The sequence below is a fragment of the Hyperolius riggenbachi genome, chromosome 5 (assembly GCF_040937935.1).
Source record: "Hyperolius riggenbachi isolate aHypRig1 chromosome 5, aHypRig1.pri, whole genome shotgun sequence".
Lineage (NCBI taxonomy): Eukaryota > Metazoa > Chordata > Amphibia > Anura > Hyperoliidae > Hyperolius > Hyperolius riggenbachi.
In genome coordinates, this window is record NC_090650.1 from 378,404,637 (window position 1) to 378,430,646 (window position 26,010).

At 45.0% G+C, this 26,010-nt stretch overlaps 2 protein-coding genes across 4 annotated transcripts in view; one reads left to right on the forward strand and one right to left on the reverse strand.

The window, feature by feature from the left end:
* RMDN1 (regulator of microtubule dynamics 1) overlaps nt 1-9,040 on the forward strand; it is a 53,088-nt gene extending 44,048 nt beyond the window's left edge. The window contains exon 10 of the mRNA XM_068237620.1: nt 5,155-9,040. Coding sequence (XP_068093721.1) covers nt 5,155-5,205 — 51 coding nt within the window. The 3' untranslated portion in view covers nt 5,206-9,040. The remainder of the gene's footprint in view (nt 1-5,154) is intronic.
* A 5,012-nt stretch (nt 9,041-14,052) lies between these two features.
* The window catches only part of WWP1 (WW domain containing E3 ubiquitin protein ligase 1), a 259,846-nt gene continuing 247,888 nt past the window's right edge, over nt 14,053-26,010 (reverse strand). For all 3 annotated transcript variants that reach the window (XM_068237622.1, XM_068237623.1, XM_068237624.1), the window contains 4 exons: nt 24,130-24,234; nt 22,517-22,613; nt 22,361-22,433; nt 14,053-15,837 (listed from right to left, as the gene is read on the reverse strand). In XM_068237622.1, the coding sequence (XP_068093723.1) occupies nt 15,738-15,837; nt 22,361-22,433; nt 22,517-22,613; nt 24,130-24,234 (375 nt within the window). In that variant the 3' untranslated portion in view covers nt 14,053-15,737. The remainder of the gene's footprint in view (nt 15,838-22,360; nt 22,434-22,516; nt 22,614-24,129; nt 24,235-26,010) is intronic.

Below are 26,010 nucleotides of genomic sequence, written 5' to 3' on the forward strand. Positions count from 1 at the left end.
GCATCACCTATGTCAGTGATCTGCAAACTTGGCTCTCCAGCTGTTAAGGAACAGCAAGTCCCACAATGCATTTGCCTTCATCAATCAAGACTGTGGCTGTCAGTTCCTTAACAGCTGGAGAGCCAAGTTTGCAGATCACTGACCTATGTGATAACGATATACACTGATGTTGTTTATGTTTGACCCTTACTTACTAGCAAGCTGCTCCTGTGTGGACAGATCACAGACTAATCATTCCAGCCCCGAGCCGAGGGAGAGAAACACTGTATTTTCTCATCTTAGTAGCTAAGCATTGCTGCAGACTAGAGCTTGTATTTTACAGACAGGAATTTTAGAATCAGGATGGAGAGTCTTTTTTTTTTTTACAGACCCTTTCCTGTTCACTGCTGGAGCCTGGAAAGGGTGAACTGTATGCTACTGAGGGGGGCCAGTGCCCCAGTGTAGTGCCGACTTATTGAGTCATATTAAAATGGGCGTACATCTTATACAAATCTTATACAAGTCAGCCCATATTGGAATACAACAGAGGTATATGAAAAGGCTTCTAGATAACTGTATACTGGGCTAAATGGTAGCAGTCATGTGACCGCTGGCAGACTTTGTAGTATGTGCCACCAGGCCCGTTTTTAGCGCCGTGCGGCCCGTGCCGCCGCCCGGGGCGCTGTTGGGAGGTGGGCGCTAAAATGGAGGGGGGAGCTGGAGCCGCTGGGAGGGCAGCCCGACCTCTCCCTCCCTCTCCTGGGCCGCCCTCCGTGCTCCCCCCTCAGATGCAGAGCGCAGCAGCAGCAGCAGCAGCAGCCAGGGAGGAAGCGCTGTAAACAACATACCTCCCTGCGTTCCAAGCGCTGCTCTCTCGCCGCCGGTCTCTTCCTCTCTGCCGCCTATACGATGATGCACACACTAGTTCCGGCTAACAGGAACCAGCGTGTGCATCATCGTATAGGCAGAGAGGAAGAGACCGGCAGCGAGAGAGCAGCGCTTGGAACGCAGGGAGGTATGTTGTTTACAGCGCTTCCTCCCTGGCTGCTGCTGCTGCTGCTGCGCTCTGCATCTGAGGGGGGAGCACGGAGGGCGGCCCGGGGAGAGGGAGGGAGAGGTCGGGTTGCCCTCCCCGCGGCTCCGGCTCCCCCCTCCATTATGGGGGACAGCTACCTATCTAACCTACGCTGGGGGGCACCTACCTATCTATCCTATACTGGGGGGCACCTGTCTAATCTAGCCTATACTGGAAGGGGGGGGGGGGGGGGCAGCTACCTAATCTAACCTACACTGGGGGGCACCTACCTATCTAACCTACACTGGGGGGCACCTACCTATCTAACCTACACTGGGGGGCACCTACCTATCTAACCTACACTGGGGGGCACCTACCTAATCTATCCTATACTGGGGGGCACCTACCTAATCTAACCTACCCTGGGGGGCACCTACCTAATGTAACCTACCCTGGGGGGCACCAACCTAAGCTAACCTATACTGGGGGGCAGCTACCTAATCTAACCTACGCTGGGGGGCACCTACCTATCTAACCTACACTGGGGGGCACCTACCTAATCTAACCTACACTGGGGGGCACCTACCTAATCTAACCTACACTGGGGGGCACCTACTTAATCTAACCTACGCTGGGGGGCAGCTACTTAATCTAACCTATACTGGGGGGCAGCTACCTAATCTAACCTACACTGGGGGGCACCTACCTAATCTAACCTACACTGGGGGGCACCTACTTAATCTAACCTACGCTGGGGGGCAGCTACCTAATCTAACCTATACTGGGGGGCAGCTACCTAATCTAACGTATGCTGGGGGGCAGCTACCTAATCTAACCTATACTGGGGGGCAGCTACCTAATCTCACCTACGCTGGGGGGCACCTACCTATCTAACCTATACTGGGGGGAACCTACCTAATCTAACCTACACTGGGGGGCACCTACTTAATCTAACCTACGCTGGGGGGCAGCTACCTAATCTAACCTATACTGGGGAGCAGCTACCTAATCTAACCTATACTGGGGGGCACCTACCCCATCTAACCTATACTGGGGGGCAGCTACCCATCTAACCTATACTGGGGGGAACCTACCTATCTAACCTATGCTGGGGGCAACTATTCTGGCTACCTATATTAGAGGCACCCACCTAGCTAACCTGTACTGGGGCACCTACCTAACTAACTTATACCGGGGGCGCCTGCCTATCTAACCTATACTGGGGGCAACTATACTGGCTACCTATACTGGAGGCACCTACCTGGCTAACCTATAGCGGGGGCAACTATACTGGCTCACCTATGCCTGGCTACCTATACTGGGATACCTATTCAGGCTACGTATACTGGGGGGACCTATACTAAGTGCAACTAGACCTGGCTAACCTATACTGCGGGCACCCATACCTTGCTTGGGGGGGGGGGGGCGCAATTTTTACACACTCGCCCTGGGTGCATTTTAGCCTAGAAACTGCACTGTGTGCCACACCCTTGACCACTTAGTGAAGTGACAGGATGGCAATTCCCTCTCCTGCATCCTTATTGGGGTGGTTGGGGAATGGCAGCATGGCTACACCTGCTGCTCTCAAAGGGCAAACAATAAAGCTCGCTTCCCCTCCACTGCTTATGCCTCAAGCTTTTTCATACATGTAGGTGTTAATCACACAGACAGTGATGGAGCAATGCAGATACCGACATACAGCAACCCTGTTATCATATGTTTATACTGTCATCCTAAGAGTCCTTTTACACTTAATCAGTTGCTCTCAGTTAAAACGGAAAGAAAACTGATTTTCAAAGTAAGTCCCATGTTTTCCTATGGCACCTTTTACACTTAACGCGTTTTAACTGAAAGCTTCTTCCCAATGCACTGCTATGGAAAAAACGTGTACCAACGCGTACTAACGCACACCAACTGATTAAGTGTAAAAGGGGCCTTATCATGTGCCTTCACCTGAAGTACAAATGCCTTTGGCTGTGACGTGCACCAGGATTAAAAGCCCTGCTTCACCTTGCTTCACCTTATTTCCTACCACCTGTGTGTACAATGACATGAGACAGGATGCAGAATTAATACCTAGTGGTGAACAAGCAGTTTGTAGGGGGAAAATTCAGGTTTACCACTGATATGAACAGTCTGTGTGACCAGGACCTTGCACATATCTTGCTATTCTGGGGGGAAGGTGAGGGAGCCATTATTTAAGTCTTATCTGTACTGTGAGAAATACAGTGGCTTTTACTATTTCACCTCTTCTAGGAAATGTTTTAGCCATGCTGAGCAGAGGATCGGTGTAACTGTAATGGTCAGAATTTTGAAATCTGGCAGCTTCAGGTTCTGGCCGGCCAATTTGTTAAACAGAAAAGGAAATGACAAGAGCTGACTGAGTCCTGAAGAAAGTGTGCGCGTGCGTGCGCCTACACACACGCTCTAAGGCCCTATTTACACTTAACGTGATTTAACTGAAATCTTTTTCACAATGCACTGCTATGGAAAAAGCTCGTATCAATGCACACTTATGCTGGGTACATACGTTGATTTCCCGCTCAATTCGCTGTTCTATTCGATTATTTCAAACATGCTCGATCGGATTTCGATCGTTCCTGCCGACAATTTTGCATACTTAACATAAAAAAATCGAAATCCAATCGAGCATGTTTGAAATAATCGAATCGATCCGTTCGATCCCGCGAATCGAGCGGGAAATCTCAACGTGTGTACCCAGCATAACACGTACCAACTGATTAAGTGTAAATGGGCCCTAAGGCCTCAGTCACATCTAAAATCGCAAGGGTTTGGCATCCTGGCGCTGCATTTTTATTAAAAGCACTTTTCCAGAGCGGTTTTTGAATTCGCTCCCTGAGACTAGTCAGGAAGTGAACTTTTTGACCCAGAAAAAAATAAATACAATGTATTTATTAAAAATGCAAACGCAATCGCTGCACAAAGTGGTTTTGTGAGCGTTTGCGGTTTTCCTATACCGTCCATTGAGGCAAAATTGCCTCAGAAATGGTACAGGCACCGCTTTGCTGAGCGGATTGGAAACGAACCGCTCAGATGTGAACTCTCTCATGGGGATTCATTGCACAAGCATTGTTAGGGCGATTTTGAAAATCGCCTGCGCTTGGGGAAAAAAGGTGAGTGAGCCCCGACAGTGGCTGCAATGAAGGCCTCCTCCCTGCAGACAGATGAGGACACAGGGCAGAGGGAGGAGGTGGAGTTTGCAGATGTTGCCGCTGTGAGGGATCTTGTACACTATATGTGATTCTGATTTGTGATTTTGAATATGTCTTGCGTGCTGGTTTTTTTTTTTTTTTCTCTGCATTTTTCTTCTTGTTTTGATAGCATCCAGGAAAAATCTGAATTGCAAATCGGATTTGCATTGTGCAGGGGGCCTGAAGTAGTTTGCTCATCACAGTGCTGCATGTAAACCTTACTTCTGCACTTGGCTTGCTGGCTCTTGTCAGGTCACATTGTGGCTGGTCAAAGTCTGAAAGAAGTACAGTAAGGGCTCTTTCACACTACAGGCAGCGGTAAAAGGCTAAAGCGCTGCGTTTTGGCTGCAGGAGTTTTGAAGGCGTTTTCAAGGCGTTTTCAAGGCGTTTTAACGCCAATACATCACTATCAATTGTAATAAGAAACGCCGCGGTAGGCCCAGAAAAAGCGCCTGGGAGCGTTTAAACGCAACGCTCCAAAACGCGGCGTTAGATGTGAAAGGTAAAATGAGTCTATGGACTTTCATTTTACCTTGGAAAACCCTCACTTTGGCTGTGGCGTTAAAACGCCGAAAAAGCCCTCTAGTGTGAAAGGGCCCTAAGTGCTTCTTGCACTGTCCATATTAGTCATTCGCCATTTCACATATTGGCCGTCCAGATCCCAAAGTGGCCAGCTTCGGAATCTATTCATAACACAACAACGAATCTAGCAGTTCCCACAAGAATGGCAGAAGCTGCAGCCTCCATAGTTGTACAGGTGAAAGCTTGTACATTTCATCACCATGGAGACAGCTGTACAACCATAAGGTCTGCAGTGCTACCTATTTGGCCATTGTGCAGTTTTCCCGCTCGCCCACACTGGTGGCAGTGATAGCGTGTGCAAACCTGGGCTGTGCAGCACTGATCTGGTATTTCTTACCATTGACTAATTTATGCATTTTATTCCAGGTTCACAAGGAGGCCACAGATCTTCTGAAATCACTTGGAGAAAAATTCTGATGTTGGATGGCCTAAGGAAAATGTATATTTCTGCAACTGGAAATTATCCGGAATGTCATTTTTCACCACTTTAGCCTTTAATAACCCAAAGAGCAATATGCGTGTGCAGTCACACATCCAGAAATCCGTCGTTGTATGACCAATCTGGTTACTGCAGACTACTGGACAGTATTGCTCCTAAAGATGGCCACTAGCGATATAATTTTCTAAACGATTGTTTAAGAACAATTCTTCAAATGAACAAATGTAAATGATCGTTTGGGACCAGTAATGGACAAAAATCTCCTAACCAATCCAGTTAATGAAGTTGATCCAAAAAAAAGTATCGATTTCATTGATCGGATTGGTTAGATTTTTCCATTAGTGGTCCCAAATGATCATTTATGTTCGTTCATATGAAGAATTGTTCGTAACAGATTGTTCAGAAAATTGTGTCGTTAATGGCCACTGTAACCCTCTTAATAAGTCACTCTGAGGAATTCAGCTATTTAAAGCAAACCTAATACTTCCTCTGCACATGGTAAAGCACACTCAAACCACAGTGAGGCTTCTTTCACATTGGGACGTTAAAGTCGCATGTTAGAAAATGTTTCAACGTGGACTAAAGCACAGCAATACAAAGTCTGGGCAACATTCACAGTGCACACGTTGCGTTTGTATGTAACGTGTAGCATTATTAGAATGTACTGCATGCGCAGTGCATTATACGTTATTAACTGCGTTAGACTGTTTGCACATGCTCAGAAATGACCTGGAAGCATACTTTTCATTGCCTGTATGCGACGATAACGGGGCATTAAGTTGCGTTGCGACTTTAACACCGCACCAAAACGCAACGTCCTACTGTGAAAGAGGCCTTATAACAGATTCATAGATGATTTTTTTTTTTTTATATGTCCAAACACTTTAGCCTTGTCTAGAGGCAGAGATCTACTGAAAATGGGGCTTTTTAACTTTGCAAATTATATTTGCTCATAGCTCTGAATGGCTGTTTTAACATTCTATCAAGAACTGCCCCTTTTCTGTCAGGCCTCCTTTCCACAGGAGGCTGAATTGTGCACCTGTAGAGCAGCTCAGCCTCATGGCTGCTGTCCACAAGTGCCATGTGGTTACAATTACATGCAGCAACTGCTGCGCTCAGATGCAACTTCATACTTCAGCGGTCCTGTTCACTGCCTGTGAGGAGTGCTAGAAAGCATGTGACCGGTGATCTGCTGCTTCAGGAAGCCCCTGCATCTAGGTAGCATTTCCACTGCTGTTGCCCTGACTTAATGGTCATGTGACTTTTGCCTCACATCACCATGGGGTTAGTATAACTCAGAAGCCTGATGTCTGTGAAAGAGGAGTATCTGGAGCGGGACAGGTGAATATCCAGCATAGTCATGATTTTGCATTGGTGAGAAAACTAATTCCCCCCTTCCCCCTCCTCCTGCCCAGACTGAGCTCCCATGAGCCCTTGCTACTGTCGGAAAGTGCCTTGGCTCTCTGAAAACCTTTGGGAGTGGTTTATCTAGTTTATAGGGAATTAGAGCATTAAAACAAAAAAGTATTTGGCTTGAGGAATGCCCTATAAACAATAGGAAAGGAACACAATTATGCAATGAGTAAAAGTTCATCTCTGATCCACTTTAAGTGTCATCATCAGGTGTGTGTGTGTGTTGGGGCATACTATGCTGTGACTGAGCCAAGAGGGTGGGTTTTTTTTTTTTTTTACTACAATAGGCGCATCAGACTATGTGAAACACTGTAGGGGGACAAATACACTAAAAATGCTGTGTACTAGAAACTGAGAACCACTGGTCTAACGTGTGCACACTCACACGCCCTTGCATGATACACATAACACACTCTGGAAGTCTGCCTGTGCAGGATACACATTTAGGTCTGCTACTCCCTCCTATGCAGTGCTTACCATGTGTGGGGAAGTGAGGTGTGTACTAGAAGGAATTATATCACCATAGATATGTGCTGCTTACCATGTGTGAACTATAAGGAAATCTATCATAGGAAGGCTTGGAGAAGCCACAATGTTGGCACATACTGTATGTATCTAATTCTTTATAATGTGGATAATTTAAATGGCAAGCAAACTAAAACAAAACAGATACTTAGCTATGGAGAGGGAAAGCTCTGGATCCTATTGAGCCTTCCTGTTCCTTTCCTGGTCCCCTCGGTGTAGCGCTGTCACCCCCTTTAGCAGTATTCCATGGATTGGAGACTGCGGTCTGCTGCAGCAGGAGGCTTTGGGAACCAGAGTACTCCCGAAGATGGGTAGCTCTGTATTCTGCCTGCACATGCATGTGCAATACAGAGCCGCCAGTCTTTGGGAGTACTTGGGCTCCTGAAGCCTCCCGCAGCGGCAGATTGGAAGGAGGGGATAGTGTTGGAACGAGGAAACCACAAGAGGAGAGGGAAGGCTCTGTAGGACCAGAACCTTCCCCCTTCATAAGTCATTTTTTTTTTAAATTTCATTTTACATTGGCTTTAACCATTTAATTGAAATTACTCATTGAAATCTATGCCTGGCTTGATGCAGCTGTGGCTGCCAGGGCGTAGATTTCAACTCTCCACTACCATGCGTACTCATCGCTCTCTGCCTGCCGTGGCTCACTCTCCCTGCCATCTCTATAATGGCAGAGCCTAGTGATCTGCTCCTGACCCCGTCAATGTAAGCAACTCCCATTGGCTTACATTGATAGATACGGTCAGATGCCAATGAAAGTGGCTCCTGAACGGCTTACAGGAAGTCTGCAGTCATATAGAGACGGCAGAGTGGGTGGCCTGTGGTGGACGGCACAATATGTGCGGCAATTCGTTGGTATTCTGTGGTTTCTTGTACCAGCGGTCTCTGGTCAGAGACCGCTGGTACTTAAGTGGTTAAAAAAAGTTACAACAGACTGACTAACCATACAATAATGTATCCAATGACTTTAGTTTGGATTCTGTAGCATTCTCTGTAGCTGGACAGGAATCCATTTTTTCCCCTCTCTGCCATAATATGGAACATTGAAAATAACGAGTTAGATAGTATTTGGTTTGTGTTTTGTGTTTGAAATTGCACCATATTGTGTAAGTTAGAAAAATGAATATCCCATTGACCATCTCTACAGCAGCAGATGCCTTACCTGTTCACATATAGGCTCTCCCTCCATGTGGGTAATGTACAATCATACAAAACTCCTTACCACCTCATGTATAGGCTCCACCTCTGCAGTGAGTTATACAATCCAGCAGTCATTTTCATCCATCCCCTTTGTGATGGAAGCACTGTCTGGCAAATTATTATTTCCAACTGATCAGGAAGTAGCAGTCAGTTTATATCATTCAACCTTGCTCCCATTTTTGCAGAAATCAAATCTATTAGTTTCAGGCCCCAATCATAGTGGGGGTATTGCACTGCAATGTAAAACCGATGCAAAGTATATCAGTGGGTAGCATCCCATCGCCCTGCATGCAGTGCTGTACCGAAAACATGCATATCAACAGTGAAGCATACTTTTCATTGACTGTTTGTGATGCAACATTTAGGGTGTGACTTTTCCGCTTATACAGGGAATGCAGTGCCCACTGTAAACAAATGGAAAATAATTCATCAACTGATAATTACTTGGCAAAAATAGATCCAAGCTCATCAACCTGTAAAAATCTGCCTTCTTCAGTTCACCCCGTGGCTCACATTGGAGGGGGGGATCTGCAGTGAACGTCTGGGGTGGGGCTGTACTCATGTTTAGGAAGCTAAAATGATTTTGAGGTCTATGAAATATGTGGTTGCTGCCATCTGTTATCCAAGGAGAGGATCATTTAATATCTTTTTATTAAACTTTTTACAACCAGGTTTCAGACTTTGTGGTTTATGTTCTGAAATATTTTGTATCTTAACGTTTTCAGCTGTATTTGCATTCTGTGTGGAACATCATCTCCCATAAAAACCATTATAAAGGTAGATTGCGCGGTACCTTGACAAAGCACAGATAACAGGAGGCCAAGCGGTGCAGTATGTAGGAAAGCAAGGATAACGGCCCGTTTCCATTATATGTGGTATGATGCACGACAATGGAACAGTTTCCATTCCATGAATTGTATGCGGAGCGATCAGAGAATCTGCAACACGCTGCAATGTATTCTGATGTCTGGCTTCTCCCCCCCCCCCCCCCCCCCCCCCCCAGCACAAGAGGTCATAGGTGGTTCTCTAGCTCCAATCAGGGAAGTGTCTGTGCCCTCTTCTGCTAGGCAGTAGTGCTATGGATGGAGCCCATACATCCAGACATATAGTAAGTACAGCATATGTTAACAAGGAACACTTATCTCTGCAAATCTCTTTGAAAAATTATTCAATTATTATTTTTGCAAGGCTTGTATACTTAGCAATAGAGTGCCCAAAATGTTGCATGTACTGCGACTAGCCATAATCGCAATCACTCTAGTGCAGCCTCTTTACCTTTTTCCCTGGAGGAACCCTGCAAATACTTTTTGGATCTTAAAGTGGATACGAGATGAACTTTTACTCATTGCATAGTTGTGTTCCTTTCCTATTGTTTATAGGGCATTCCTCAAGCCAAATATTTTTTTGTTTTAATACTCTAATTCCCTATAAACTAAACAAGCCTCGCCCAGAGTTTTTCTGAGAGCCTTGGTATTTTTAGACAGTAGCTAGGGCTCATGGGAGCTCAGTCTGGGCAGGAGGAGGGGGAGGTATTACTTGCCAGAGATTTTAGAGGAAGAGGGGAGGAGAGGGGATTAGGTTTTTTCACAGGCTGAGTGCTGAAGATGCAGATAAGCTTACCTCTGTGTAATGTTTACAAACATGGCTTCTGTCATTGTATCACAGGAAGAAATAATCATTCCATTGAAGCTGTTTGCGGCTCGATTTGCTGTATAAACTATTTAAACTTTAGATAAGATATATAGACAAGTTACTTGTTAGTTTTTCATCTCGGATCTGCTTGAAGGAACCCCTGCAAGTAATATTTGGATCTCAGGGAACCCCTGGCATGGTCTTTAAAAGCTGTGGTGGCTGTTTATGCCACTACCCCCTATTACAGTGCCATTTATCACAAATTCTAATGCTTTTTATTAATGTGCTTCTTTTTACGGTACCCCCTATTATAGTGTGCTCACTATCATACTTCCCCCAACCCCCACAATGGGGGAAAATGTCAAAGAACCCCTGCAGAGTACTTAAGGAACCCTGGTTGAGAAAACCTTCTCTAGTGGGTTCCCTACCATTGAGATTTATTGGCAAAGCTGGATTCACCAGCCAAATGCACGCTAGAGGGCATTTGACATGCGGTGGTGTTACACTCGCAGCAAAAAAAAACAAAAAACACTACATGTCACAGCAAAACCACACTCAGATGTGACACCATGGAGTGGACTGCCTGTCCTGAGAACAGGGAACAGATCTAATTCATTTGTTCAAGAGTATGGGAGCTCAAGAGACACTGAAACAAAAAAGAAAATTATGCTATATTAAATTAGTTGTGTAGTACGGAAAACAACTAGAACATTAGTAGCAAATACTCATTTTTATTTTCAGTTATATAGTTTTTTTTTAACATTGCATCAATCTGTAATACTTACAGTTTACACACTTCACTCAGCATTCTAAATGATTTTACAGAGCAGGCTAGTGAACTTTTGAACCCCTTCTCTGCAGAGAAAAATAAGATACAATATTGGCCTCAATTCACCAAGCTTAACCACTTGCTGACCGCGCACTCATAACGCGCGCCGGCAAAGTGGTAGCTGCAGGACCAGCGACGCACATATGCGTCGCCGGCTGCAGGCTCATTAATCAGGAAACAGCTGCTCGCGCGAGCGGCTGCTTCCTGTCAATTCACGGCGGGGGGGGGGGGGGGGGCTCCGTGAATCGCGGCTCGCAGGCTAAATGTACACACAAGCGGAAATAATCCGCTTTGTTTACATTTTTACAACGCTGCTAACAGTAGCAGCGTTGTACTAGATCAGTGATCCCCGGCCGGGGATCACTGTCACATGACAGGCAGGAGCCTGTTAGAGGCTGCACAGGACAGATCCGTTCCTGTGCAGCCTCCGATCTCTGGGACGGAGGGAGGAGAGGGAGAAGGGGAATTCTGCGGTGGAGGGGGCATTGAGGTGCCCCCCCCCCCCCCACAGCCACACGCAGGCAGGAGCGATCAGACTCCCTCCCCCCCCCCAGCACATCATCCCCCTAGTGGAGAAAAAAGGGGGGTAATCTGGTCGCTCTGCCTGGTATTTGATCTGTGCTGGGGGCTGTAGAGACTACCCAGCACAGATCTTAGAAATCAGTGCTGGTCCTTAAGGGAGGGGGGTAAAGGCTGAGTCCTGAAGTGGTTAACTCCTGTCTTTAATAACTCTTCTGAGCTGTTTTACAGTTATCACCATGGTGATGTAATTGTGATAACTGTAAAACAGCTCTAAAGAGTTATTATAAACAGGAGTTAAGTTTAGTGAATTGAGGTGCATTGACTGACAGTTGAGATAAGCTTCAGAAGACAGAACTCTCTGCGACTTTGTAAGTCATGGAGCTCAGTGGCTCTCTTGCACAGATAACTGGAGTTTCTTAACTCTTCCTGTACTGGAAACAATTAGACTTATGTCTCTGACTCCTAATTTTTTATTTCTTAGCTTTACTACACATACAAATCATTATATCATAATTTTTTTTTTTTTTGCGTTAGTGTCTATGGTCATATACCTGAAACAGTCAAAAATGTAAAGGCAGTTTGTTAACTATAGGAAGCGAGACTGGAATATCATGAAAGTCCCAGTTAGGACTAAAGATACAATTGTTCATCTCATCAATTTGTCACTTCAGGTTTGCTTTAAAGCTTGTCACTGTGGGTATTGCACATGACTAGACACAACACTAGCGTTTTGGCAATCCAACTATGTTAAAGAGGAACTCCAGTGAACATTTTAGTATTGGCAGCTGATGTAGCTGCTGCATGGTTTTTGGCAGTTGGAAACAGCTGTAAACAGCTATTTCCCAAAATGCAACAAGGTTCGCAGACAGGAAACTGCCCAAAAAAGTACGTACTTTTCTTGTGGGAGGGGTTTCACCACAATATTAGTCATACAGCGACCCCTGATGGTCTGTTTGTGAAAAGGAACAGATTTCTAATGTAAAAGGGAGTATCAGCTACTGATTGGGATAAAGTTAAATTTTTGGTCAGAGTTTTTCTTTGATATAAGCCAGGTATGACATACTTTCTGGATAACTTGCTGTACAATGATCCTACTTAGAGACTGAATCCCAGCTACAGTATATGTGTGAATCAGTATAAATGCAGCAGCTTCATATAACCATGGCGAGGGATTAAGCCATGACAGGGTCACTCAGCTGCCTCTACATTATTGCTTTTCCTCTTCTTTAGGATTGTCTCCTAATGGGCTGTGATAAGGTCAATAAGCGGAGGCAGCAGCGCTGACGTCTCTGGCAGTTCTGGCACTGTGTAGGAATACATTTATCTGCCAGCCTGCCAATCAGCCTGTCTGCTGAGCGAGGCTTCTAATCATCAGAAGAGGCACGCTGGCAATCGTACAGAAAAAAATCTATCAGCGAAAGACTTTGGTATCAGTTGTTTCACTGTGGCCATTAGGCTGCTGCAGAAAAATGTATATGCGCTCCAGAATGCGGAATATAAAATTGGCTGTTGGTCGGAAGTGAATTCTGCTGCAGGCCGATCAGAAATGACCGATATATTATAATTTTAAAATGTAATCAATAGAGATGAAAATCCGGCACCTAACGGCCATTTTGCTTCTTCCAAGGCCGGCTTCACCACCATGGTCAAGCTTTGGAAGAAGCAATCCGTTTGCACCCTGCACCCACCTCACCAGACTGAAAGACCATTTCTGCTTGTTGCAGTCCAGGGCACAAACATATGTATTTACTACTCAAGTCTGTAAGTATTTACTACAGTGCTGTCCACAAAGAGTAAACCCAACCAGCCAGGTAATCACAACCAGCCAGGTAATCAAATCCATTACATTAAGAAACTGGTATTTTAAGTTAGGTCAAACAGCTATTGATATACAGCCTCCTTGTTTTAACCTGAAGCTTAGCTCTAAATAAGGTGTTTAGGTTTTCCTTTGGCGGTCATGCACATCCTACGAATTATGTAATTAATCAATGGCCAGAAAATATGCAGTATGCAAGCACTGAGGCCAAATATTGCATGTGGAAGTCAAGGCAATAGGGATGTCAATGAGATGCAAATATTTCTGAGTTAAAGTGGACCCAAATGAAAAATACAAGATTTCAGGAATAAAATCTATTTTCTAAATTATAATGAATAGCAGCCTTTTTTCAGCTACATGATGACAAATATAAAATATTATACATTTATTGGAGGAACCCCTCCCTTTCATATTGCCGGGACAGAATCCGTCAAAATGCTGGAGTAGACCACCTACTTTGCCAGACACCACTTCTGGCAAAGGAGGAATTGCTAATGGCTGCCACCTGTGTAACCCTAGTTATGCAAAGAGGAGGGTGAAAAGCATGCACTGAAATGCTCATAGGCTTGAAGGAGTGTTTATTTATCTTTGTATGTGTCAGAGTGGTGCAACGAAATATTTTGAATTAAAAAATGTTTGGGTCCGCTTTAATGCTTCAAACAGATTTGGTATGCAAATAAATGCAGCTAGAAAATGGACCAATCAAATCTTAACTTGGCTTCATGCAATTGGCCCAATTTCAAGTTTCATAAATCTGCATAATTCTGCATCAGCTCAGCATTCTAATCAAGTCACCAAAAGCGCTTTACTATCAGGACAGATTCTCTTTACAAAGAAAGTGGTACAAAAACCAGCCCTGCAAAGAATGACAAGGAAACTTGGGAGTCCGGTTAAAAATTTATTCATCTTGTTATGAAAATGTTTCAATGTACTCTCGCTTTTCACGCCACAATACATTTCTCTAAAGCTTGCCACACGGCGCTGCATGACGGCTGTTCTTCTACTAATACTTTTAGTTCTGGGTGTCGGTCACAGCCACCCCCTGTAACACCCTCATATTAAAAAGGTTACCATCACAGCCACGCCCCATCATACCCTCATATTAAAGGTAACGTCACAGCCACGCCTTTAGACAACCTCATACTAAAGGTTACTGTCACAGCCATGCCCCTGTGACAACTTTATACTAAAGGTTTCATTACAACCACGCCCTCGTGAAACCCTCATAGTTAAGGTTACTGTCACAGCCACGCCCCATCATACCCTCATATTAAAGGTAACGTCACAGCCACGCCTTTAGACAACCTCATACTAAAGGTTACTGTCACAGCCATGCCCCTGTGACAACTTTATACTAAAGGTTTCATTACAACCACGCCCTCGTGAAACCCTCATAGTTAAGGTTACTGTCACAGCCACGCCCCATAATACCCTCATATTAAAGGTAACATCACAGCCACACCTACTGACAACCTCATACTAAAGGTTACAGTCACAGCCTTTCCCCTGTGACAGCCTCATACTGAAGGTTTCATCACAGCCATGCCCTCGTGACACCCGCATGATTAAGGTTTCACCACAGCCACTCCCCCGTGACACCGTCATATTACAGGTTACGGTCACAGCCACACCCCGTGACACCCTCATATTACACGTTCTGTCACAGCCACGCCCCGTGACACCCTCATATTACACGTTCTGTCACAGCCACGCCCCGTGACACCCTCATATTACACGTTCTGTCACAGCCACGCCCCATGACACCCTCATATTACATGTTCTGTCACAGCCACGCCCCGTGACACCCTCATATTACACGTTCTGGCCACAGCCACACCTCATATTAAAAGGTTAAGAGCCATAACAAAACTACATATGCAAGTAGAGGCTCCGGGCTCTACCTTGGCTACATTTGCACCATTCAAAAAAAAAAAAAAAAAGTTTTATTGGCTACCACACTGAAATAAATGAAAGGGGCGGAACCGTGCAGATTCCACCATCTTAAAAAGCCAGCAGCAGTTTTTGTTTTTTTAATTTTTTTATTGTTATTTTTCTTGTACGTCTTAATCAACTTATATTGTATTTGGCATCAGCCTTCAACAGCTTGGTTGGCAGCCATGCAATAAGATCCGTGGTGAGAAATGTCCTATGCAACGACCACTGCTTGTGGATAGGATGGTATTGAGTAATGCATGTCCAGGCCTCCTCCAATGGCTGCGTCATGTCCTGTATAGGCCAAACTCTATAAAACTAGAGTTCTCCATACATACACATAGATATATAAATTTTAAAATAAAGTCTTCAGTCAGCATTTAAAATTAAAGTTATTTGTTTTTTTTTTCTATTCAGTCATTTGAAGGGAAAAAAAATAAATAAAAATAGAAAAGGCTAAAGTGTTTTGCATATCTATGTGGAAGAACAGAAATATCTACGCATTAGTTTCAGAAAGATCACTGTACAGACTAAACAGCATATATACAATTCGAGTGTGCAATTTTACTTGGCTGGGCATAAAACCGATGTCCATAATAGCTTTTTTTATTATTAGTCCGCTGTGCACGGCCGGCGCTTCACTCCTGGCCGAAGCCTTCAGTTTCTTCGATGGCAAAAAGCAGCTTCTCTTTTAGCTGTTCGTAGCTTTTATACGGCGGTAAGTCCAAGCGATTGAAGCTGTGGGAGGAAAAGTGGGGCAGAGGTTAGGATAAACTGCAATGCAACACTCAGTAGAAAAGCAGTGCTGTAAGAAACAGCAAGTATCCACCTCTTATATACTGGGAACTTGTCTGCACACAGTGCTTCAAATCTGTCACCATCAACATCCCAGCAAGTCCCCGCTAGTAATTAGGACTGCTGCTTTCTACACCACCCCAGCAAGTCCCTGCTACTTATCAGAGGTGACAGTTTCTACACCATCCCAGCAAGTCCCTGCTAGTTATCAGAAATGTTTTATACACCATCCCAGCAAGTCCCTGCTAGTTATCAGAAATGTTTTATACACCACCCCAGCAAGTCCCTGCTACTTATCAGAGCTGACAGTTTCTACACCATCCCAGCAAGTCCCTGCTAGTTATCAGAAATGTTTTATACACCATCCCAGCAAGTCCCTGCTACTTATCAGAGCTGACAGTTTCTACACCATCCCAGCAAGTCCCTGCTAGTTATCAGAAATGTTTTATACACCATCCCAGCAAGTCCCTGCTACTTATCAAAGCTGACAGTTTCTACACCATCCCAGCAAGTCCCTGCTAAGTTATCAGAACTGTTTTATACACCATCCCAGCAAGTCCTTGCTAGTTATCAGAGCTGCCAGTTTATATGCCCTCCCAGCAAGTCTACGCTAGTTATCAGAACTAGGAGTACAGGACGTTGTAGCCATTTTAACTCTTATCTTATGTGGAATTCATCTCGTGTGATTTTACGTGGAATCCATCTTGTTAACATTTTAAATGTCTACTGTGTGTAAAAATGTTAAAGGAATACTATTGATACCCAAGTGTTCCAAAATGACAATGTACAAATAATGTCTAAGTAGCTGTGTAAACATTTTCCTACTTTTCATGTTAAATATCAGAGGCAAAAGCTGTAATTTATTGAAGGTAGGATTTAGCTATATTGGGACAAATCAATTGCAGAAGGGGTGTCTGCTTCAATGCACAGCCAGAGTTGCATATCAGACTACAGAAAGCAAATATCAAACATATCAAACTCTGAAAGCAAAAACAGTATGAAAAAGCTGTGAGAATTAGTTACATTTTCTCTGCTCACTTCAGTCAGAAACACAGGACCCAGGAGCTGCAGCTGTTGGGAGCTCTCTTCTCTGTCACACACAGAGCTACACATAGAGTTAACTGACCAAGTGTGAGGGGAATTTCCCCTCTCCTCATGGCTCAGTCAGTCAGTTTTGGAGTCAGTAAACTTTGAATGTATTTTGCTAACGGTAAACAAAGAAGTTGCTACTAAAATGTATACACCAGTACTTAGCAGCACTTCCCAAACAATTCCTGTGTTAATTGAAAAAAATATGTGAATCGATAGTATTCCTTTAAGCAGGTTGTGACACCCTCGTATGCAGCGGCGTAGCAATAGGGGTGCAGAGGTTGCGACCGCATCGGGGCCCTTGGGCCAGAGGAGCCCTCCCTCAACTGCAATATTTGCTCCCTATTGGTCCTGTGCTCATAATAATCGCTTCTATAGATACTTTGAATAGTGGTAATTATTAACAAACTGTTCCCCATCCCCTTCTTGCACCTCTGACACTGTAGTTGCCATTGGCAGGTTTTGGTGCGCCGTATCAATCGTTATGTAAAGAGTACTTGGGGGGCCCCATTGTAAAACTTGCATCGGAGCCCACAGCTTCTTAGCTACTCCACTGCTCATATGTAAAGTGTATGCTTTTGCATCTCATTTGAAGAATACTGTAATGACATTTGAATATCACCTAGCCATTAATTTGTGTTAAAGTACAAGCAACACCCATGCTAACCTAGAAATAAAAAACACATATATAAGTAGATAAATACTACTTCTACTTACATAAGAGATGTATTGTGCTATCCACGTAATGATTCCTGTGAATTTTATATAGGAAAAGCAGAAAATCCTATTCTAGGCAGTGGCCATCTTACCAAGCTAATGCTGACATCATGTCCTCCCTGACTCTTGTTTTCCCCCCTCCCTTCTCTTGCTAATTGCGTATTCATTAGCTGCCCTCCTCCCAGAGTATTCAGACACTCCCACTGAGGTGTATACTAGGAACTGCACTGTCTTTTTATTATTTATACATCCAATCACTGAGTCACCTCAGCCTTGCTTGTAAACACAAGTAATCAGAGAGTGTTTCTGATAAGCAGCTAGATAGCGAAATAAATGGAAGAGGAGAAATATATTATAGATAAAAATAACTCCTAGCATTCAACTCTTTGGCACTAGGGCCAGTGCTCCTAAAGTATGTGATAACTACAAACCATAACAGCAGAAAAGGTTTTGCAAGTTTTGAATGCAGGATTAGCATATTTATCACTTAATACACTCAGACCAGTTGCTGTTGAAATTTGATTGTTATGGTGACAATCCCGCTTTAAGCTATTGTCATATGCAAACACCTAGACAGTGTGTAGAATAGGTAGCTGTATAAGCACATAAATAGACTGTCAAATGTGTCGGGGACAGCTGGTAACGCAGGAAACTGTGCATACATGTAGAAGTAGGTCCTGTTATCAAAGAGGTAATTCCAGAACTTTTACAGGAAATTATTTTTCTAGCAGAGAGCTACAATTTTGGGCTATAAAATGGATGTTCCTAGAATCAGTAAGTGTAATTCTCTGGAAATTGCTACACAGCAAGCGGTACCCAGATCCAAGGTCAGAACTGTGTTCTCTTGCTTCAGGAATTAGACATTGTACAAGGGTTACGGTTTATTTCTATAAGCAAAAGTCTTGTGTGTCACGGACATTTTTACTTTAGTTTTTGTAAATAATTTTGCATATACTCTTTCTGCATTGTTCTATTTTCGGAATATTAGTTATTTAATAAGATAGTCTTCTATGTACTAAGCAGATAATTTACATTTCCTAGAAAGAGACTGCAGTGTCTTGTGTTACACATCAGGACCATATTACATGCTCGGTTGTGTCATTGCTACCCATATGAGATTGCATTATGTGTGTGTGTTTGTGTGTGTGGCGTTCCCGTAGTTTGGGCCCAAAGCCCAACTGTGGTGCACAGTGTAATTCCTTAACTTGTGTACTAAGGCCAGGAGCTTGTTGGAAGCAAGCAACTAGTCTATGGAAGTGTACTCAGAATCTCTCTATAGTTTTTTAAGGACACACTTTGCTTCCCCTTTCTGGTTTTTCTAGGACAATAACATGGCTGAGAAAGCAATTAGCTAATCAAAGCAGAGCCGAGATAACCTGCTTAACCTATGTGAGCACCGAGGACCACTAAATTATTGTCAAAGTCAATGAGAATCGGAACGATCCTCCGCACTATGATCCAACATGGCGGTTGCTTAAAAATCAATCGCCGCAGGTGCCCTGTGTGTTGTGAAACATCATTTGATGCATTTTTATCAAAAAAGATGTTACCCGGTATTCCAAAAAAAAAAAATGTATTGCAAAAAATTTGTCCGGAATATTGTGTTTTGGGTATATACCTTTACAATAGGTTGTAAAAATCTGACAAGATTTGGACAAGTCCATCTACTCATAGGGAGTTCTCTGGGTTTTCTTTTTTTTTGAAAAGCACTGAATGGCACTTGCTCAAGCTTGCTGCCAAAACAGTTTGAAAACAAATAGAGAGGTTGGCCAGTATCTTTGTATAGGTTATGTCCTGGTAGTGCTTTTGTAAACAAAATTCAGAGGATCCTTCATGAGGATATGAACTAGTCTGAAACCTGTCAGATGTTTACCACGTACTCTAAGTGACAGTGACATGGGACAAGAGAGTGGATTTTACTCTAAGAGAAATGTATATCTAATATGTACAGAATGTATGTATGTATGTATGTATGTATGTATGTACAGCGTTCTCCCCAGAATTTTTTTCCAACCGGGTGGCATGAAATAGTAGCCGGGTGGCATGAAAAAGTAGCCGGGTGGGGCGAGTTGAAAATGCAGGGCAACTGTGCTTACAGCATAGGAGGAGGTGAGGAGGTGAGCCGATGACAGCCGGGTGGTCACCAAATCTAGCCGGGTGGAGCACCCGGCTAAAAGAGCCTGGGGAGAACACTGTATGTATGTATGTATGTATGTATGTATGTATGTATGTATGTTTTAAATTTCACAATTTTTCACGAAAGTGGTTCTTTATGCCCAGATAGAACCCCTAGAAAGGAGGAATTCTTGATGTAACTGTAAGCGTACCCGAGGTAACATGATGAGATAGACATGTGCATTTACAGTGCCAAGTAGGCCTGAAAGATAAATCGAATTTAAATCGAAATCGCGATCACCAAGATCACAATTTCAGAATCGTCAAAGCGGCGAATATCGCGATCACGTCATTTCCACATGAGGAAGTTTGAAGAAGCGCCTTCAAACTTTCCCAAAGTCCCAGTGCCCGCAGCGTTGGACATACCTTCCATCTTCTATCACCCTCTGCCGCCTCTTGTGCTTGGCAAAACTTCGGGTTCCTGTATGTCACATGATATACAGGAAGTATGCCGTGCATTAGAGCCTGCAGGAGGCAAAGTGGATAGATGGGCATCGCTGGACTAGTGCTTGAAGCTATGTCCAGAACTGATGCAACTTGGGGGACAGAGGAGGCGCAGAGAGACACGAGAGACACAGAGGGGGCACAGAGAGACACAGAGGGGGCACAGAGAGGCACAGAGGGGGCACAGAGAGGCACAGAGAGACACAGAGGGGGCACAGAGAGACACAGAGGGGGCACAGAGAGACACAGAGGGGGCACAGAGAGACACAGAGGGGGCACAGAGAGACACAGAGGGGGCACAGAGAGAGACAGTGTGGGCACAGAGAGACACAGAGGGGGCACAGAGAGACACAGAGTGGGCACAGAGAGACACAGAGGGGGCACAGAGAGACACAGAGGGGGCACAGAGAGACACAGAGGGGGCACAGAGAGACACAGAGGGGGCACAGAGAGACACAGAGGGGGCACAGAAAGAGACAGAGGGGGCACAGAAAGACACAGAGGGGGCACAGAGAGACACAGAGGTGGCACAGAGAGACACAGAGGTGGCACAGAGAGACACAGAGGGGGCACAGAGAGACACAGAGGGGGCACAGAGAGACACAGAGGGGGCACAGAGAGAGACAGCGTGGGCACAGAGACACAAAGGAGGCAAGAGAGAGACCCAGAGGAGGCATGAAGAGGCAAAGGGGGCACAATGAGAGACGGGGACAGAGGGGGAACAGAGATGCACAAAGGGGGGGGGGGGAACAAAGCTTGATTTGAAGGAAATCGTGAATCGAAATCGTAATTTTGGACAGAAATCGCTCAATTCAATTTTTTTCTAAAATCGTTCAGGCCTAGTGCCAAGCTAACAAATAACTAGGCTGTAGGCCTGAACGATTTTAGAAAACAATAGAATTAAGCGATTTCTGTCCCAAATCACGATTTTCATTCTATTCACAATTTACTTTGAATTAAGCTTTGCTCCCCCTCTGTGCCTCTCTGTCCCCTGTCTTTGTGCACCCTCTGTGTCTTTGTGCCCCCTTTGTCTCTCTCTGTGTCCCCTTTTTCTGTGTCCCCTGTGTCTCTTTTAGCCCCCTTTGTCTCTCTCTCTGTGCCCCCTCTGGGCTTCTCTCTTGCCTCCTTTGTTTCTCTTTGTGCCCTGTTTGTCTCTCTGTGTCCCTTCTGGGTCTCTCTCTTGCCCCCTTTGTTTCTCTCTCTGTGCCTGTTCTGTCCCCCCAAGCTGCAGCAGTGGTGGGCATACTTTCCAGCATGAATCCAGCGATGCTCATCTGTCCACTTCGCCTACTGCATGCACGGCATACTTCCTGTATGTAATGTGACCTACAGGAATCAGGAAGTATGCCGTGCACAAGAGGCAGTAGAGGACAGACAAAGTTGGACTCGTGTTCAACACTGCAGGCCGCACACACGCCGCGACTTGGGGAAAGTTTGAAGCTGTGTCTCCAAACTCCCCCCCCCCCATGCGGAAATTACGTCATCGCGATAATAGTCACTTTGACGATTCTGAAATTGTGATCTTGGTGATCGCGATTTCGATTTAAATTCGATTTATCTTTCAGGCCTACTAGGCTGCATTCCTTTTCTGTCTGTAAGAGTAAATTAGGTATGCAACTGACATTTTCTCTCCTGTCTGGACCCAGTCTAAATATAGGGTAACCCTCAATGATAAGGAGCTACAACCATAAAACACCTGGCAGAGAACAGCTTGTGAGTGATGGAAATAGATAAAAAAGGTCAACAGTTCATATATTTTAGCAAAAACTGTCAGTCATATGAGAGAAAACATTAAACTTTTTTTAGCTAATACACACAAAAAATGTTATTTACTCCTAAAAAAGAGTTATTTTAGGAGTAGGAGTATAGATACAATTGTTTATCTCATCAGTTTATTTTCACACAGGTTTCCTTTAATCTGAGGTCAGACCCATAGGTAGCATAGGATGTAGCCCCAATGATTTACTATTACCATTAAAGCAGATTGATACAGAATAATAATAATAAATTATTAAGGGTCACATGGCGATAATCAGCTTACCATGTATGACTTCTAGGCAACCAGGTCTCCTTTCCGACTTTTTCAATGCAGAACTTCTGAGGACCATTGCTTCCTGCAGAGACAATCAGTAAGGTTAACAATAGTCATGTTCCCTGTACAGAGGACACTTGACAGTGCCAAGCACCAGATAATTACCCATCAACTCTGCAAATCCGCCAAGTGGTAACCTGCAGGTCCCGGTGACAAACTGCAGCAATCGTAGCCGCACTTCATTGTCCATCTCCTTCACAAACTGCAAGAAAAGCACAGAGCAAACCTTACCGCAAGTCATATATAGAGATCGGTTCATTACACAGGACTTCCAGCCTTCACCCTATGCAATACCAATCAATATCTTCCCCAACCCAAATTCCCTGCCCTAAATTTCTGTTGCTTTAACCAGCTGAGGACCTCAGGCTTACACCCACCTAGTGACCAGGCCATTTGTTACAATTCAGCACACTGCAGCTTTAACAGTGTGCTGCACGGCCATACAACTTAGCACAGAATGAAATCTGCCCTCCTTTTCTTGTCACCAGCAGAGCTTTGTGTTGGTGGCATCTGATTGCTGCTGCCATGTGTTTTTTTATTATTATTTATTAATTTAATTGTCATTTAAAAAAAAAAAAAAATCTGTATTTTTGTTTAACCTCTTGAGGACTGCAGGGCTAAACCCCCCTAGTGACCAGGCCATTTTTAGTCAAATTGGCCACTGCAGCTTTAAAGCCAAGCTGCAGGGCCGCACAACACAGCACACAAGTGATTCCCCCCGCTTTCCTCCCCACCAACAGAGCTCTCTGTTGGTGGGGTCTGATCGCTCCCCCCATGTTTTTCTTTTTTTTTACAAATTTTTTTTTTTTTTTAAAGGCCTGTTTCTTTAATTCCCTTCCCTCCCTCCCTCCCTCCCCCCAGCCAGCCAATCATAGCGATCAGCTCTCATAGGCTTCGACCTTTGAGAGCCGATCGCTCTTGTCTCCCAGGGGGACAGCCGTGTCACACGGATGTCCCCAGTGCAGCGCTGCTGCTGATCGCACGCTGCACCATGTAAATAGACGGTGATCACGCCGTCAGTCTCCCGAGCGGCAACAGCCGCTCGGAGTCTGAAGGCAGGGCGGAGCTCCGCCCCCCAAGCAGGAGATGCGCGCGCAGCGTGCGATCTCCTGCAAAACAGAGCCCCAGGACTTTACGCCAATCGCCGTTAGGCGGTCCTGGGGCTGCCGCGGCGGCCACGCCCATCGGCGTGACGCGGTCGGCAAGAGGTTAAATGTATGCCTCCCCCTCACTCCCCCCACCGAATCAGCAAGATCGCTGAGGCCTATGAGAGTGATTGCTTTGTCAGCCTCTCCTGGGGAATGCGCAGTGACAGAGCTGTCCCCCGTACAGCGCTGCACTAGATCGCAGCGCTGTACAAGCACTTTCGGCCATTTTTCCCCCTTTTTCAGCCTGCCAGCTGCGGCGGGCAGGTTGTTTGCGGAACTCCGCAGCTGAGCGGGGATGTGCGCGCGTGCGATAACAGCTAATCTCCGTTAGCGGCGTTAGGTGGTCCTGGGGGAGCCACTATCGGCGTAAGGCGCTTGGGAAGGGGTTAATCCATGGATGATGCTTTGTAATGGATAACGGGATACAAATAACTTCATGTTGATGCAATGTTTATGTAGCCAGAAAATGAATGATCTGACGCAGCAGCAGGAAAAAACAAAACGTGTGGTTAAAATATGGTGGTATTCAAGTTACATACATCTGTGCATTGATTCAAGAGGGTGACTAACCTGCCAGAACCAGATGATCTGCTTGCTGTTCCTGGTGTAATGGCGGTACACGGTGTTCCGCTGCCAGTCTGACAGGTCCACTTCTTGCATTCCACAGAGCATCACCTGAGAAAGCAGACAAGCAGTCACCCTCTGTTCACTGCGCCCTCTACAGGACACAAGTAGCACCCACATCCCACACTATGGACAGTTACTACAACACTCCACTCACTGCTGATCTATCACTTCTACCACTAGCACCTAACAAAAATAACTATTAGTATTCACACATAAAGGAAGCTGGACTTGTATTTTTTACACATTCTTACCTTATTTTAATTTTTGTACTCCAAAGTCAATCAACAGCTTTTACATACATCTAAATGGTCTACATATTCATTGGAAATTCTATTAAAGCCCAACTAAACTTGAGAGTAAACAAGGCGTGTTCTAATCGCAATCAGGATGATCAGGCGTATAAAGAGAGTGCAGGAGAATAGTAATAGACAGAATAAGTTTCATGGATCAACTTTGTATAGAACTGCAGTACAGCTTGATTCCTGCCTGCTCTGAATTTAGCTGCTGGGTAAGTCAATTGGGTGTTCCCATATGACAGAGTAGGAAGAACAATAGGTACCAGACTACATTTCCCAGGAAACCAGCATCACCGCAACAACTTCATTGCTTTCAGTATCTGCCTTGCACAGCTTAATTTCCAGTTGAACTTTTTATTTTTTAAATTTATTTAGTATTTATATAGAGCTGACATATTACGCAGCGCTGTACAGAGTATATTGTCTTGTCCATCAACTGTCCCTCAGAGGGGCTCACAATCTAGTCCCTACCATAGTCACATGTCTACGTATGTTTTGTGTAGTGTGTGTATCGTGGTCTAGGGACAATTTAGGGGGAAGCCAATTAACTTATCTGTATGTTTTTGGGATGTGGGAGGAAACCGGAGTACCGGGAGGAAACCCACGCAGACACGGGGAGAACATACAAACTCCTTGCAGATGTTGACCTGGCTGGGATTCAAACCAGGAATCCAGCACTGCAAGTCGAGAGCGCTAACCACTACGCCACTGAGCGTAAGCATATGGACTTGTCCATTCACATCTCTACAACACTGGAAGACATCCAGACTGGACAGGCCTATGCTGGAAGCTCGCACTTGCCGGACTTTGTTAACCTGCAGTCTCTTCTATTAACCTGCTGCCTGGGGAGCTCTCATAGGTGTCAGATGGGAATACTCTGAAGATGGATGGACTTGGTAACTGCGCTGAAAAGAGGGTCATACCAGATTCAATGACCGCAAGGTCACAGGAAGAAAGACCTACTATAAAGACCTGGAGGTGAATGCAGCTTACTGTAATGTGCAGGCTGGTGGTACGGACAGCATGTATATAGCTGTCTGTACCACCAGCCTGCAAACTAACAGGATGTAAGTCCAACGAAGGCTGCAAAGCCGAAAGCTTGCTTATTCTAAAGGTAGCCATACACTGGTCGATTTGCCATCAGATTCAACCAACAGATAGATCCCTCTCTGATCGAATCTGATCAGAGAGGGATCGTATGCCTACCTTTACTGCAAACAGATTGTGAACCGATTTCAGCCTGAAACCGTTCACAATCTGTTGCGGTGGTGGTGGTGGTGGTGCTGCTGCCGCCGCTCCACCCCCACCCCCCGCATACATTACCTGCTCCGCCGGCGCGAGTCCTCCCGGTCACCGCTGCTCTGTCTGCGCTCTGGTCTTCAGGTTCAGCATGCTTTGCTTCTTCCTGCCCGGCGGGAAGTTTAAACAGTAGAGCGCCCTCTACTGTTTAAACTTCCTGCCGGGCAGGAGGAACTGAAGCATGCCGGAGACCAGTGCGGACACGGAGCAGCGGTGACCGGGGGTAGTC